The sequence below is a fragment of the Ascidia mentula genome, chromosome 5 (genome assembly GCF_947561715.1).
Source record: "Ascidia mentula chromosome 5, kaAscMent1.1, whole genome shotgun sequence".
NCBI lineage: Eukaryota > Metazoa > Chordata > Ascidiacea > Phlebobranchia > Ascidiidae > Ascidia > Ascidia mentula.
The window spans coordinates 14,480,096-14,496,041 of NC_138570.1; the positions used below are offsets into that span (position 1 = coordinate 14,480,096).

Here is a 15,946-nt window from a genome sequence, read left to right on the forward strand (position 1 = left end):
ATTTCGAACGTAAATGTGTAAGACGTGACTCTATGTTGTGTAAACCTCTTTCTATGGATGTGAATAACTCCCGACCTTTATGAATTTGACTTGCAGCAAAAAAAAAACAACGTAAATATTCTTTTTTGGTATGGAATGGAATGGAATAGAATTGGGTCGTTTTTGGTCAGACTCGCTTGGACACAAAACATGATTAATGACTTAAGTAAAATGTGTCACATTATAGTTCTGCTTTTTATAATTTTTGGTTGTATTGAAATATGGCACGAGTCCGGTATCATAATTGACGTTTTAATTGAAATTGAACGTTGAGATTACGTTACAAGCTTCATGTTGCAATTGTATTACATGGGCGCTCGCAGGAGGGGAGAACTTGGAGCATTTTTGTAATTGTACCTTTAATATCCTTTTTACATATGAGAAACTTATAGTCTTTTTATGAGGAGCGATAAAATTGTATTTCAATACAGCAACGAGCTTTGGTTTTATGGTTTATTTATTGGAAAATATCGATGTCGCATATAAAGCATCATTAGTATCTGTGTATATGATTAAAGTTAGCAAAAACACAAAAATGCTTTACTAAAGTAATGAAAAATGCTGGAAGCAAAGTTCTTGTTTGAAATCTCACGCGTTATAACAAGTTTTACAACATAACTTCACTAAAAATCGGTTATACCAGGAGTGCACAGGAAATACATGTCCTGGCTATATAATTAGATCCCTGTATTTCATCCTTGAATAAATGTATTGTCCCTTGTACAGTGTCCCACGGTGATACTGCGTATGATATAGTAAACTTGATACTAAACCCGTTTACATGTTTGACCGGAAGCGAATCGAATTGGCCGGAAGTGAGACGAATTGACACATGCTAATCAAATCCGTAAATCGCATGTGTTTGGTCATGTAGTTGGGTTGTGTTTTTTTTTACAAAAACGGGTTAGCCAGAGAAAATGAATAAATGTGTATGCATTGACACAAGTATGTTATATTTCTCAGGTTTAACCACTGATTTCATGTTCTATAGGTTGGGAATCACTGTTCTATGGGGATCAGTGGGTTTAATTAACATATTTCACTTTGTCGTCCCAACAACACGCGACAAATATTGCTGCGCCACGCGACCTAAAAATATTGCCGCGACATTCAACTATTTTCACTGTTTACATCAAAAAGTGTCTGGTAAGCAAGTGTTTGTGTGGACAACTGGTCATGCAGGTTTAGGCAAAAACAATATCATTACGGCAATTCGCCACACGACTTGTATACAGTGCTATGGTTTTTACCGTAACAATGAACTCACGGCAGCAACAAATTCGCAAACACGGAAATTCTGGTTCGAGCATTGCTGGCGGTTATCCTGCAAACAAAAGGCCAAGGGTAGGATCTTCACCAGCAAATAACAAACAAGGAACTTCAAAAGGATATCGTCTAGGCTCCGGTTACGACAGTGGGGTCAACACAACATCGTCTCAAAATAATAATGACGATTTGTTTTGTGATGATGACATTTTTACCGGTGACACACTTGCTGAACTAGAAATGGTTGCATCACAGGCTGAGAATAATGCAAGACAGAAAAGTTTGGAATTAAAGCAAAATGGGTTGTCACATATCAAGGATGACTCATTTAAACATACCAACTCTGATGCATTTAGACGCCCTAACAAGTATGCTATTATTTGATTCTGTTTTTGCAACTGTATAATATATAAAAATAAAATCAATGGTTAAACAATCCGGTATAATTTTCTTTGTGTTATCGAAGAAAATGTTTAAAATTGCACATGAGATACTCAGATTGAAAAAAAATGGAGCATATATTGGCAATCCACACAGAATACACTATAATACAAGATAAATAGTGTTGGCTAGCCCACTGACTGTCAGATATCCTGGCAATTTACCATATTTCTGACATGATATTCAAAATGAAAACCTATTTTCAACTTTTGCAGTGTACAAAGAAAGGCATCTATCAAAACCAATACGAACCATTCCAAAGATCTAACTAAGGAACTCCTTGAACTACAGCAACAATGCACACAGTATGAATCCAAGGTATGATACATAACTATGCTTTTCAGAAAATCGCTTTATTGTGCAGTCATACAATCAGTGGACTGTAAATTTCACGAGGAAAAGCTTTGTATTTTCCTATCCAGTTTTCCCACCTTCTAATATTTAGTTTGATGTGAATCTATGAGATAATTTTCTGGAAGTGCTATACCCAAGGTTGTCATACCATGGGCATATCCAGGGATGGGGGTCCAAGGGGTCTGGACCCCCCCTTTTATAAAATATTTTGGTCTGTTTTTATAGCTAAACAAATGCAACTGTAATTTTTTTTGTTAAAATACCCGTGAAAACCAGAAAATTTCTCAAACGTTGAGCAGAAAACAGTATCGTGCTTACATTCGCCATTGTTTCTGAACAGGGAGCATTGTTACTGAACATTTGGCATTGTTACAAAACAAGTGTCATTTTTCATCAGTTTATGGACGAAATGTCGTTTTTTAGTGGTCACATTGTTATAATGCCAATTTGGCAAGCGGTTGTCTTGTGTTTAAAGTCGATTAGTTTAGTTGTTAAACATGTTGTTAATATTACGCATGTTGAAAACAACTGTTAGCGCTGGCATAGGTGCAAAGAGGAATATAAGGCCACTGCTTGGAAAATAGTTTTTATTTGTATGTTTTCATGATAGCGTAAGCACACATTTGATCCCTTTTGATTACAAATATATTCAAGCCTTTCTTTCAAAGTAGGAGTAATAAAAGTATGGTGCAAGCACTACCGCAAAAACTCGCATCTAGTGTTCCATAGTGTTAAGCAATTGCGCAAGCCAGAAAGCCACCGTTTATGTGACGATTTGCACCAACACTGGCGTTTATATTTTGCAATGCTCGACCACAATTAACCTTAGTTTACACCAGAAAATTGGAAAATTCCAAAAAAAATTTGGACCCCTTCCTTAAAAAATCCTGGATACGCCTATGTGTCATACCATGCCTTTTTCTAAGATTCGTTCTTATGTTTGAATAATTGCTTAGTTTTTTTTTCTTATAAGCATCTTACTTTGGCAAATAAACATATATATATATATACAGGGGCGTATCCAGGAATTTCTAAAGGGGGGAGTCCAAATTTTTTTAGGGAATTCCCCGATTTTCAGGAATAAACTATTGTGGGCGAGAATCGCAAAATACGAACGCCGGTGTTCGCGCCAATCGTCATATAAACGGTGGCTTTCTGGCTTGCGCAATTGTGTAACGCTATGGAAAGTTTAACAACTAAACTAATTGACTTTCACGCAAGTAAACCGCTTGTCATTACAACGTGGCCACTAAAAAACGATGTTTCGTCCATGAACTGACGAAAAATGACACTTGTTTCGTAACAATGCAACATGTTTGGTAACAATGCCAAGTGTTCGGTAACAATTCTCCCTGTTTGGAAACAATGGCGAATGCAAGCACGATGCGGTTTTTAGGTCAACGTCAAAGAAAATTTCTGGTTTTCACGCGGATTTTGACAAAAAAAATACAGTGGCGTTTGTTTAGTTATCAAAAAAGACCAAAATATTTTACAAAAGGGGGGGGTCCGGACCCCTCGGACCCCCCCCTGGATACGCCCATGTATATATATAAAAATAAATTCTTTGTAGAAAAGGTCATAATCCTAATGCTTTCAAAATAACAGAAACAAAATAAAAATCTACCGCATTCATGATAGTTTTTTGTTTAAGGCCAGGGGTCACCAAACTACAGACTGTAAGCCAGATTGTGCCCATAAGGCCTGTTCATATGGCTCCCCAGACTTATCCCTTTGAACAAAAAAATTTGTTTACACACTGCATTACCACATAATTTTCAGTTTTTTTCTGCACATTACATGCTAGAGACTTTTATTATTTTTCTTGTATCTTCTTTAACACTGAAATTTGAAATCAATAAATTTAAATCGCTTTTACGTGGAGACTTTAAAGGCCCCAGTCATCAATAGGCCCTTCTTGCGAAATGTTCAGGTTAATGCATGTGACGTCATGACTGATATTCTTTTGTTATTAGTTGCAGAAACTTGAAGAGCAAAGTATGCAGAGCAGTGGTGAAGCAAGTTTGCTTCGAGATAAACTTCGTAAAGCTGAACACATGCTGCTTGAGGAAAGACAGCTAAAATCTGATGAAGCAAGTCGACAGAAGGATGAAAAGAGCAAAAAAGAAATTGAATTGGCAAAAAAGGTGCAGCTAAATAGAAATGTGCTTTTGTGGCATGAATTAATATTGATCTTAAAAGATATTCAAAAGTATTTTTGCTTAACTACATATACTAGACTACACTATTGCAATATATTGCTCATAATTATTATATCCAACATACTTGTGTCAACATAGATGTCACTGGAAAGAAATTTTCCAAAATATTGTTAATTTTGTTGATTTCTTCAGGTGGAAGTGTTTAAAGATCAGATGGAATTTAAGCAAGCCGAACTTCATGAAGCCCAAGAACTGATCAGAAACTTGGAAGCCAAAAATAAGATGCTGGTTGAAGAAACACAATCGTAAATGAAAAAATATAGCTTGTATACAGTTTGCTTATTGTATACCTTAATTGATTGCCAAATTTATACACCTACTTGGCGCGTACAAAGTATTAATTGCAAACTAAGGTGTTTGCAAGAGAAAAATTAAAAGGAAAATATTTGACAAAAAACAATACTTTAGAAATCCTGGGAAGAAAGAAGGATTGTTTTCAACCCAGCGACTAAGCCAAAGTGATGAGTTCTCTCACAAGAAGATCAAATTTGTGAAACCGGAAAGCCCTCGTATTGCATCCCACAAACACAAAATAAAAAGTATGACTATTTTTGTGAATTGATCCAGTTTTGGGGTGTTTGAATATTCAAAAGATTAGAGAATTTGTGTTGATTGTGCATAACTGTTTTGTTTGCTGCTTTATAGATGAACAGAGTGTTAAAGTTGTAACATCAAAGTCACCCAGTTCCTCTCAAGAAACAAAGCCACCGTCCTCGAGCACGAAAAGGAGGTTTTGTCGACTGCTACCCCAAAAAAGTGGGCTATTATTGATTTTCAATGATATAAATTATTTGTATTCAATGTATGTTGTTGTCTAAATATAAAATTACTTGATGAAACTTTTTTTTACATACTATATAGCTTTTGTTCATCATGTAACTTTTAAGTATGTACATATTTTGAACGTAACACACTCAGAATTGAATTGTTGGTAATTGCAAATAGTCTACTATTTATGTACATTATGTATTTATGTAGAATCTTCTAACAACAGTGCCAATCATTACCCACAAGTTTTGGATGCCCTTCACAACTTATTGATGGAATGCAAGCGCATCAATATGTTTTGTGTAAAGTGAGTAGAGTTTTCCAATCATTTACCATGTGATTCGTTTGTTTGTAATCTTGTTCACATTTTTGCAGAAGCTTTCAAGAAAAACAATTGATCACTGATGCGATTGAAGCAACAGAGAACATAATATCACATATAGAGGAAAAAACCTGTAAGTGCCACCATATTACTTTACATTGTGAAAGTTTTTTTGCTCGATGTAAATGTAATTATAGTGTTAATTTACAGTTAAGCTCAAATCAGTAGAGAAAAGTTTTGGAAATTTAAACGTTTATTTAATGATAACGTATATGATCACACCTTTTTTGTATCAGCAAAACTGGTTGTTTTTATATTTAAATATTTCCTGAGATTATTTGTTATGAGGTAAAATCCAAAATAAATTTAAAAGTTTTATTGTCAAAAAATGCCTTGCTCCACATAACTTAGTAGCAACATTGCCATAGGCAGACACAAACCCCCTTTAATTTGAAACAAGCAAACTATTTAGGGCAATATAAACCATAACTGTGTGCATTCCTAGCAACTGTTACTGAAATTTAGGAGATCACTGGTTGAGTGAACATAGGTTATATATGTGGCCCTGATGCCTTCAATGGAACTGTGGCCAGGATTTCCCGAAGTCGCAATTTCAAATCACACCAGTAATATGAATTTTAATTTCTTGTCAAATAACTTGCAAGGAAAAAATGCTTTGACAGCACTACATGACGTTTGTTATTGGTACAGCAGCTTGATCACCAAGAAAATGCTTTTACTAAGGGATTGGACAGATGAAACCACATACATAAAATCTGCATGCCTGTCTGACCTGTTTGCATATTTAGGTAATGAACAAGTCACCCAGATTTTACCATTGCTGGTATCAACAATAAACCACCATCTTTCGACACATGAAAAAGTCAATGCCATCACATGTGGTAATTGATGTTAATTTGGAAAAACGTAATGCAAAACTGAGTGTAAATGTGGTTGTTACAGCACAACAAGCTGTCAAAAAGATTGACATCGATGTTGCATTGAATGCTTTGGTCAGTTTAATGAAAACACATGAGAACTTGAAAAGCAATTTACATGAACAGGTATGATAAGTTGCAAATTGTCATTCTAATTTCAAAAAGGTGATATGTTGTGCTATTTTTAGGACATGGACATTATAATTTCTGCAACAACATATTTGTCCACAAACCCACATCCTTGTTCCAGCAATCCCGTTGTAAAATTATTTGAACTTTTGTTGCACCTTTCCAAGCCTGGAATCGAACCATTTTCAAAACAGTTGCTTAACAGGTAATGTTTTTGATCAAACTGCTCTCCAAGTGGTATATATAGTTGTGTTTATGTAAGGGTGTTTTCTTATGCAACAAACCTGTAATGTGAAAACAACTGTCAAATCATCCCTTTTTGTGTGCAAGCCAATTGCGTCTTAACCATTTTTGCTCTCAATTTCCTCTTTCAATTTAATCCTTATTTTGCACTGACATTTAAATTTTTTGACTTGAAAATTAAATGATTGCATTCGCGCTATACTTGTTATACTGTTAACTCTTTTGGTCGCATAGCATGTCCAATTGCCACTATGCGTATTGTGTACAACACATAGTGAATACAGAACATAATATTTGTTTTCCAACTACTTTTGTGTATTTCGGTGCCCACTGATTAGAAATTTCCCACTGGTTAAGAACCACTGTTGTATAGCTTCGCACCAAAATAGCGACATTTCAAAAATAACTGTTTTTTATATTGTTTTTATGTATATATGTTCAACAGAATTTTTATATTATCATCTTACTTTATCGAAAAGATAAGTACACCATATTGTTTCATTGCATGCTTTGTATAACTGCAGGTTTCTCAAGATGGTGGAAATATTCCCTCAATACATTGAAGAACCAAATATCAAGTATACGGTGCTAAATATCGCTATGAACTTTATTGGATCTGTTGATATAATTGAAAAGCTGGCATCTTCCACAGAGGGGCAAGGTAACATGAATCAAAATGCTTGGTGCTGAAGTACCATTTTACATGTTCTTATTTGTATTTACTGAATCAGTTTGTTGTTATTCTATGTCAGTGTTAGTTTTAAAAGTCCTTGGACATTTTTTATTTTTATAATATTTTTTATCTGTTTTTATTTACACATAAAAGTTATTGACTGCAAAAATGCTTGAAATTTTTTTTCCGCCTTAGAAATAGAACTTTTTCCATCAATACATGTGCATTGCACACAGTGCTTTACAAATTAAGGCTTTTATATTAACATAACGTACACAATACAAAAAATGCCACACATCAAAGAACCATCATACGGGGTTACACAAAATAAAATACAGCACAAAGTTTAATAAAATACAGCACAAAGTTTAATAAAATACAGCACAACGACTTTCTGCTTAGAAGTTACAAGTTGTTGCTTTATTTGACTGGGAATGCTGTATGTGTAAAGTAATGCTTCTAAACGTAGGTTAACTGTTACATTAAAACGAAGTACTGGTATTGCTAAAAAGTAATGCAGGTGACTCATGACCACGCCCCCAACACTCACACTAAAGTCAGCTTAAAAAAATTCTCCCTGACATTTGTTGGTCACGCTTGAACAACATTGTGAAATTTTCGGGAGATACGGTTGAGGTTGGGTGTGTCACCCATTTCTCCATGTCTGTTACAAACTTCGTAGGTATTCCTATTAATAGGTCTTATCATAAGGTCATGGGCTTTTAGAAAAACAAGCCTCCATAAGATCAACAGTGCCAACATATAGGCTTTTAACTTCAGAACCATTACTTGTTTACCACGAACATAGGCGTTGCCAGCTCATTTGTCGTTGTTCCCAACTGTGGTACCAATTGCAACCTTCAGCGGTGCTGCCAACTTGAGTCTAATTTTTCTGATAATTTTACACCAAACGGTTTCCTGGTAATTTGTCAAGACATTAAACCCCTTTCATAGAGTCAGATCGAAAACCGATTTCATCATTCGTGGGGTTTGCTTGTTGGTTTGCCTCCAATGTGTGCCGTAATATCTTCATAAATTCCGCAGGGGTGTCGTCAGTTCAGAAAGGTTGTATTCCTTAGCTCCTAATGTTTCTGTTTTCACGTTTCCGTTTACGCCAATTCTATTCCAAAAGTATATGTTTGTTATTCACGCTCTTATTTTTTAGGTGAGAGCTTTTTGTTAAAACTCTGCGCAACGACAGCGGAAGAATCTTCGAATATCGATTGTTCCATCGCATTTTTAACAAAGGTTTGATGATTTTTTGTTACACACTTTGGTTACAAATATCAGTAAATTAAAGGAAGCTAAATAATTTTAGCCTACAGAAACATACGTTTCCATGCTGCTTGTGATGTCAAACAACCATGGAATCATAAACAACATTACACCTTCCTTGTCATCGTTTTTCAGGTTGTAGCTTTCCTGTCCGAATTAACTTGCAAACATGAAGACATTCTCACCAAGCAAGGTTGTTTCGCTGAGATCTACCACACTTTGAATGTGATTTTATATCACCAACTGCTCGCATGGCAAGAAGAAAATACCCAGTCCCTGCCCAGGTAAGTGTTTCATGGGTGACCGTGATTGGCGTTGTAATATACAAATACCCAAATGGATATTTTTATGTATAAGCAATAGAGACAATAATGTTTTTACTGTGAGCTGCAGACAGTTTGGCTTTTGTTTGACCACAGATTTTTTCACCTTAATTGGTTTCCGGCGGGTTATACCTAGTTTGGTACCCAATTGTTAGTGCCTGCATAGCCACCACAAAGTGGAAGTCTTGTCTGCTGTTTTGCTGACAAGGTCGCTGTAAGACACGTCATAGCTGTACTGATGAGACCTATTTGGTCGAAACAGTGGCCCTGTTTCCACAGCTCACTATAAAAAATGGATATTTTTACATTGACACTCTCCTTTGATTAAAGCGTTTTCATCAAACAAGATTAATTTGTAATGTTTAAAGTAATATTATTATTGTTTCAAACACTTTTTAACATAAACTACAAGAAACCTCAGTTCGTTAACCGGACCTTTCATTACCAGAGACCGCCTCCTGTCCCAGTGCGTTTGTCTCCTTCATTCCTGTTCCAACATTTTCGTCGAGGGAATACCAGGTGTAGCGCGGGACCACAGACATCCGCTGGTTTTATGGAAACTGCATCAATTCCTAGAAAAGCGCAACGAGCAGTCGTTCTGGTTAAGCGAATTGCGGAAAATTGTGAAAACAGAAATAAACAATTTCGAGGTTCAGGCCACTTGACAACACCATGATACGTGTATTTGTTTATACTGAACTGAACGCATCGTTTCGGCGTGTTTGCGACTGTGTTTGGTGCAATTCTGAGCGACTATAATTTATTAACCCTACTTTTCGTTTGTATGTTTCATTTACATCAGCCTAACTATTTTTTTGGTAACGTTGTCTAGGTTATTTGCGAGGTTAATTGCATTTGTCTACGTTTTAAATTCCCTGGGTTAAAATATTTTGGTTGTTCCAGTAAATGTTGTTGGTGGCGGTTTGGATAAGTTCCGAATTTCGTATATACATCTCTTCGACTTGTGGCATCTGAATAAAAGAGAACTTTACAAGACGATCTCGTGTTTCAGGACATGTATAACCTTTAAGCTGTGATATAAAACATACTTGCCCCAATTCTAGTTTAAGCTTAAGTCGAGAAATTCCTTCTTTGAATCAAGACCGTCACAATAAAACAATAGACTAGGCCAAAAATCGCCAACCAATAGCTTTGGAGCCGGGTTGCTTTTTTACCCTCTTATATCCATGAGAGCGCAAAGTCAGTGCAGAAAATAACCATGTTGCTATTAAACGAAACACATGTTAAGATTTTTAACAGTACCTGTAGGTTCTACAAGCTTACTGTGACGAAATAATAGCTAATTTTTTTCACCTGGAATAAAGAATCCCAACCCTTTAACTTTGGTTTTGTTACGCTAAGATTGTTTCAGTTTGATTGGCACTTGGCGAGCTGAAGGTTGATAATCTTTGGACAAGTCCTGTAGTTGCTCTTGTTGTTAAACCGTTTGTGCTACTTGATCTCGCAAATAAAATCGTTTAACAATAAGTTAAGTAAATAATAATACTTGACACAGTAAGAAAGGTGTTTTAACACACAATTATCTGATACAGGGCTGTCAAGTGTGATGACTCATTTAGCTGTTTTAACTTCAAAGGGAAGACACTCCGCAGGTGCGGGCCATCCCCTTACATCACAGGTTAGAGCGTAGTTCGCGCCCAACTGCACAAGAATCGCTGAACGTTTCGCTCCAGCAATTTTCTGTGGGGCTTGTAACAGGCCCCTTCTTTAGCCCGTGGCGAACTTAGCATGGGCGTAGGCGTGATGCTGGTCTGTAGGAACATCAGTTGTGGTACATCGCATATCTGTTCTGACACGACGTAGGTCAAGCAAAATGTATAGTAGCGACTTCAGCATTTACATAAAACTTGAAATAAGCGATACTGTTGATGCATAGAGAAAGGCAAACATTTGTAAACAACAAAGACTTTGTGACATTTGTGATATGTTTCACAAAAAGCTGTTACAATTTGTGTTACCGAGTGTTTGTAGTTTATAAAGCCAAAAGGATTTCATGTTGGCATAAACTTTCATCGATTGGCTACTTCGTGTTTTGATACAATACGTGATACTGGTCTTCTTCCAGAAAATGAAACATGGCTTTAAAACACAGGCTATTTGTTTTGTCGCAACGACGCAGAAACATTTATGAAATATGTAAGTACAATAAGTGGTTTATCTAGTAACCAGTTGAATTGGCGAAAGAACCTTAGGTAGAAGAAGGGTCTGCTTGTAACAATTGAAAGTAAGCTTTGACGGTGACTAACAATAGAAAGGCAGCATCCCGCACGTTTAATGCTCATCCATGCGAGACAGGTCTTTGACGTCATAATGAGCGTGAGCCCAGTGCTTGTATTTGTTGAAGAACAGTTTTGTCGGTTGATTGGCGGCTGGTTTCTCTTAGATGATCTATTTGCGCAAACGTTTCGTGGATCTATCCAACAAATTACCGTGCAGTTCTATGTTCATAATACATGTCATGTTTGTGCTCAATGCCCGCTGTTTCTTAAGAGCTTTGAACTTCGAGTCACCAGTATAGTTTATTACAGGAGTCTGTCAGTTTTACAAAACAGCGCCGTAAATAGTTTCTTAAATCTCGTGGCATTGCAGTTTTTGACAAAAACAGTAGGTTGTTACGCGAAAACCGAAACGTTTTTTTTACGTCTTGTTACATCCTGCTGATTATGATGCTTTTAGCAAAACAGTTAGCATGAATGTAAAGTGGTGTTAATAATGTCGTCGGAGCAGCGCAGGAGATATTTCGCAACATTCTCAGCTCTCCTGTGTGCGGCTTCCCTTTCACTCGGAATCATTGCAACTACCACCACATGGTGGCGCGTCAACACTAAAAACACAGACCGCTACGGTCTGTTTAAAGTGTGTGACAGTAGAGTTTGTGTCGACGGCGTTCCTGTGGAAGGTACAGTGTGTGTTTTTTGATAAATTTGTTTGTTTCTAACACGCGCTAAAAATTGCAAAAAAAGGATTTATCTTTAAATAGAGCACATAGTATCGTGCACTGCACCGGTATATAGTTATGTAGTAAATATTATTTTAAAACCAAATCCATTCAAGTTTGAAACAACGAGTAGTGTTTCATGCAATCGCATGATTGATAGAATCGCTACACTGCGTAGGTCTTTGCATAGCAATCACAGCTATCATATCGAGAATACTAGGTTTACAACTTAATAATCTATTCTTCTGGCACATATAAAAAACGTAACTTTATTCCGGGATAAACGTCGGAAAAAAGTTACGTTTTTTTTATATGTGCCAGAAGAACAGATTATTAAGTTACAATATGCCTGGCAGCAACAAAAACATTATACTAGGTTTACAGTTTCAAACAATGTGCATACACTTGTTACCATTTGTTTCAGATGAAGATTTTCTCGGTGCTACCCGGGCTTTTATGATCGGAGGTTGTTTTGTTCTGGTCGCAAACATCATCGTTCTCAGTCTTATTGCTGCAAAAAGGGAAGACGAAGACTTTTCAAAGTTATCTTGCATATTGTGTCTTGTAGCTGGTGAGCTCCATAAACAAATTGCTCCAATTTAAAATACAGCAAAACTGAAAAGGCCTTTTCATAAAAATATTCACCTAGTTTGGTTATTTCAGGTGTCATTAACTATGTTTTAGCTCTGGGCTTTGACAACCCTGTATATATATATATTGTTAAATCTGCCAGATCACTTTATATATTATCGTATTTTTTTAGGCGGATTCTTTCTGATAGCGAGCTCAGTCTACACCGGTTCTACACGACCGACGCTTTTTAACTCCAATCTGATATTTGGTTACTCTTTCTGGTTAGCTTGGTCGGCAACAATCATAGCTATTTTGGCAACGCCTTTGGCTTTTCTTGCCTGAGCGTCCCCCTTTTTCACCGACCAAATTAAATTTTCTTGTATTGAAAACTTCTGTAGCAAATACGAAATCGTATGTTTCAAGGCAGTTGATATATATATACATATATTTCGCCAATGCTTGCAGGCATCACCAGCATAGTTTATTCCAGTGCCACTTGCTGTATCAAATACATATGCCGCTATTATATCTACACATAGTGTTATTCTTAGCTTGACAATGCTTAAAATAACTCTTTGCTATTACGTCCGTTAACAGAAAAAGATGATTCGATTTCATTTCACTTTTTTTGCTCATTTTTTCACCAAGTTCATTCTCTTATTAAACGACGTGAATGTCACTGTGTTTGTGCATCAAAAACCTGCGTTTGCACCGTTAACGCTTATATTTTATGATTGGCACCCTTATTTTTCAAGCAATATAGAAACGGTATAAATCGAGTCCAGTAAAAAGTGTCGTTTACCGCTTTATGCTGATTGTACTTTTTTAACACTCTTTTTTTTTTCTTCGCAGGACCTGTTAATAAGATAGGGAACTATTTGCTGTAAATTTTCTGTTTCACCACCCAATATGAAATCAGTCCGATTCTATGCTTTGTTGTCCTTCCTGCTTGGGGTATGCTGCGTTTCCCTCGCTGCCATTGCCCTGGGAACCGTTAGGTGGCGTGAGAGCTTTGCGGATTCGTCACACTTTGGATTGTTCGAGAGTTGCAATGCTAACGTGTGCGTCACCAGCGGTATCTCATCCAACGGTAACGAAACCGATTTTGATGCATAGACCCACCGAATTACATCGATTTTTTTTCATTTAGGCTATAACAATAAACAATTACGCTATAACAATAAACAATTACGATATAACAATAAACAATTACGCTATAACAATAAACAATTACGCTGTAACAATAAACAATTACGCTATAACATTAAACCATTACGCTAGAAATTAAAGCAACAATAACGTGATTTATATGTGCAAAAAAGCCATAATATTGGAAAGCTACAGACAGGGTGTGTCCACGCCCTGCTTCCACCTGTAAGGTCTTAAAGGTACCACAAAGTGGAAATTAGTGTGCCCGCTAGTGTAAAAGCTAGCACAGCGCCACTGTCAACAGCTGCACTGATGAGACCTCACAGGTCGAAACAGTGCGTGTACACCCTGTCTGCAGATCTCCAACGTGATTTATATTATTAGTTTATTTAAATAAGATCACCAATGGCATCCCAGTCAAAACCTATTTTGCCTGATAAGTCGGGTCAAGATATGAGGTATGAAAAACCTGATAAGGTTTGAACTCAAAGAAGGCATTACTGGTCCATTGAGAGGCTGAAGATAACAGGGCGTGGTGTCCACAGAGGCCAAGTTACATCGCTGTTTGTCTGGCGATATTTTGTATACAAGAGTGTCAACTTTCTTCGTGCGGGACAAAATATGAACAAGAAATTATGTTGAAATTTGTTTCAATGGTTTCATTCAGCTTTGAGCACCCAAACTAGCAATGCTACTTTTTTTCGGTACAATATACGGTGTATTATTTGTTTTTAAGTACTTATATAGACTTTTGCCTTACGTACTTAAAACGTCTTCGGTTCTGTTTTATGCATTCGGCCGTCAGAACTGATGATACCTTGTAAGGCGAAATATCTGATCAAATATCAACTGACTTGTCTGTATATGATCGTTGTTTCGGCTTCACTCAGAAATACAATTATGATTTTTTTCTAACTTCTTCAGACCCATCTTGGCTTCATGCCACCAGAGCCTTTATGATCATGGGGATTTTCATACTTTTCGTCAATCTCATTCTTCTCTTGCTGGTCATTTTCAAAAACGGGGTGCCACGTGCCGATAAAGCACCGGGAGCTCTTTTCCTTATTGGAGGTCAGTTTGTTAAACTCCGGAGTTTGTGATGATGCGAAAACGACGAAAAAAGTACCCAAAAAACATAATAAACGAGTTAGGCGCCCTTTTTCTACCCTTTTCAGATTATCGAGTTTTGTGGATCATTAACTTTCATTCTTGCAAAAGAGAAATAATGATTAAAAATCGCCATAGTTTATGTGATGTCAGATTAACTGTATGGTGATTCGTTAAAACGTGTTTAAGAATTCAACGATGAAATAAGCAAATCTAAAAACATTATACATAATAATTATTTCAGGCGTAACACGCCTGGGAAAATCAGCAACAGCAGTATGTTAACAAACTATAAACTATTTCCAGGGCTCTTTCTGTTGACTGGAACTGCCGTGTACACGGTCATTAATCGTCCAAACTTGGCAGCAAACAACGAGACGTTTGGATTTTCCCTCTGGCTAGCTTGGGCGTCTGTGATCATAAGCATCCTTTCCACACCGGTTGGTTTCTTGACCAAGGAAGGAAAGACTTTCGTTTGAAGCAACATGTCCATTTTCATGCTCCGTGAATGCCCTTACCTACCATTCAACTTTACATTTGACTACGATTTTGAGTTTTGCAGTGACACGGTTTCCCAATGGTATTGTGCTGAATAACGCACTATGCAGAACTGCCGATCAGTATTTTCAAGCAATTATGTCCACTTTATATTTTATCCGTTGTTTTATAATTACTTCCGTACAGTAAAAGAAACCAATTCACCCTCACTCCCAAGTTAAAAATGTATCGTTCGATATGCGGAGTACGTGTTATTTTACTTATTAGTGCCCGCTACATTTTATGTTATGCTGCCTTGCATGTTATTGGATAAAGTTACTGAACTGATTCAACCGTACTTATAATATATTTGCTGACTAATTAACCTAATAAACAAATAAATAAAATACGTACACCGCTGATTGTTTTATTGTTTTGGAAATCGATACGTAGCTGTTGACCTTTAGGGGTCCATGAACCCCCAGTTGTAGACCCTGACTTACAGGATTCCACGATTTGTGAAAAAGGATCTGGCAAAACAAAAACGTTGCAATAACGTTTAGTTTAAAAGAGCATGTCTTACTCATACACCCCTCAGAGTTAAAGAAATTTTCTTAAAACCTGCTGCTCAATTCTAGGTTTTTATAATGTTGCTTATAGTTGATTTTTTATAATAATATCATTTAATTTT

The 15,946-nt window shown here is 36.6% G+C and overlaps 2 protein-coding genes across 4 annotated transcripts in view; both read left to right on the forward strand.

The window, feature by feature from the left end:
- The window catches only part of LOC145903292 (peripheral myelin protein 22-like), a 39,306-nt gene extending 23,639 nt beyond the window's left edge, over positions 1-15,667 (forward strand). Inside the window, exons 1-5 of one of the 2 annotated variants that reach the window (XM_082991366.1) lie at positions 11,692-11,910; positions 12,374-12,520; positions 12,713-13,612; positions 14,596-14,742; positions 15,085-15,667. In XM_082991366.1, the coding sequence (XP_082847492.1) occupies positions 13,432-13,612; positions 14,596-14,742; positions 15,085-15,257 (501 nt within the window). In that variant the 5' untranslated portion in view covers positions 11,692-11,910; positions 12,374-12,520; positions 12,713-13,431 and the 3' untranslated portion in view covers positions 15,258-15,667. Of the gene's footprint in view, positions 1-11,691; positions 11,911-12,373; positions 12,521-12,712; positions 13,613-14,595; positions 14,743-15,084 lie in introns of those variants that run through there. The other variant, XM_082991367.1, reaches the window with a different exon arrangement.
- On the forward strand, positions 1,156-9,976 carry LOC145902399 (uncharacterized). Of its 2 annotated transcripts, none has more exons than XM_082990347.1 (15): positions 1,156-1,673; positions 1,962-2,064; positions 4,074-4,244; positions 4,452-4,564; positions 4,728-4,858; positions 4,965-5,075; positions 5,298-5,394; positions 5,463-5,542; positions 6,219-6,311; positions 6,373-6,473; positions 6,536-6,681; positions 7,244-7,380; positions 8,558-8,640; positions 8,803-8,951; positions 9,439-9,976. In XM_082990347.1, exons 1-15 carry the CDS (start codon positions 1,279-1,281, stop codon positions 9,653-9,655), a joined length of 2,127 nt encoding a protein of 708 aa, XP_082846473.1. In that variant the 5' UTR covers positions 1,156-1,278; the 3' UTR covers positions 9,656-9,976. The 2 variants fall into 2 exon arrangements, with proteins under 2 accessions (XP_082846473.1, XP_082846474.1); XM_082990348.1 differs by having other exon boundaries at positions 6,219-6,308.
- Positions 15,668-15,946: the final 279 nt, after the last annotated feature.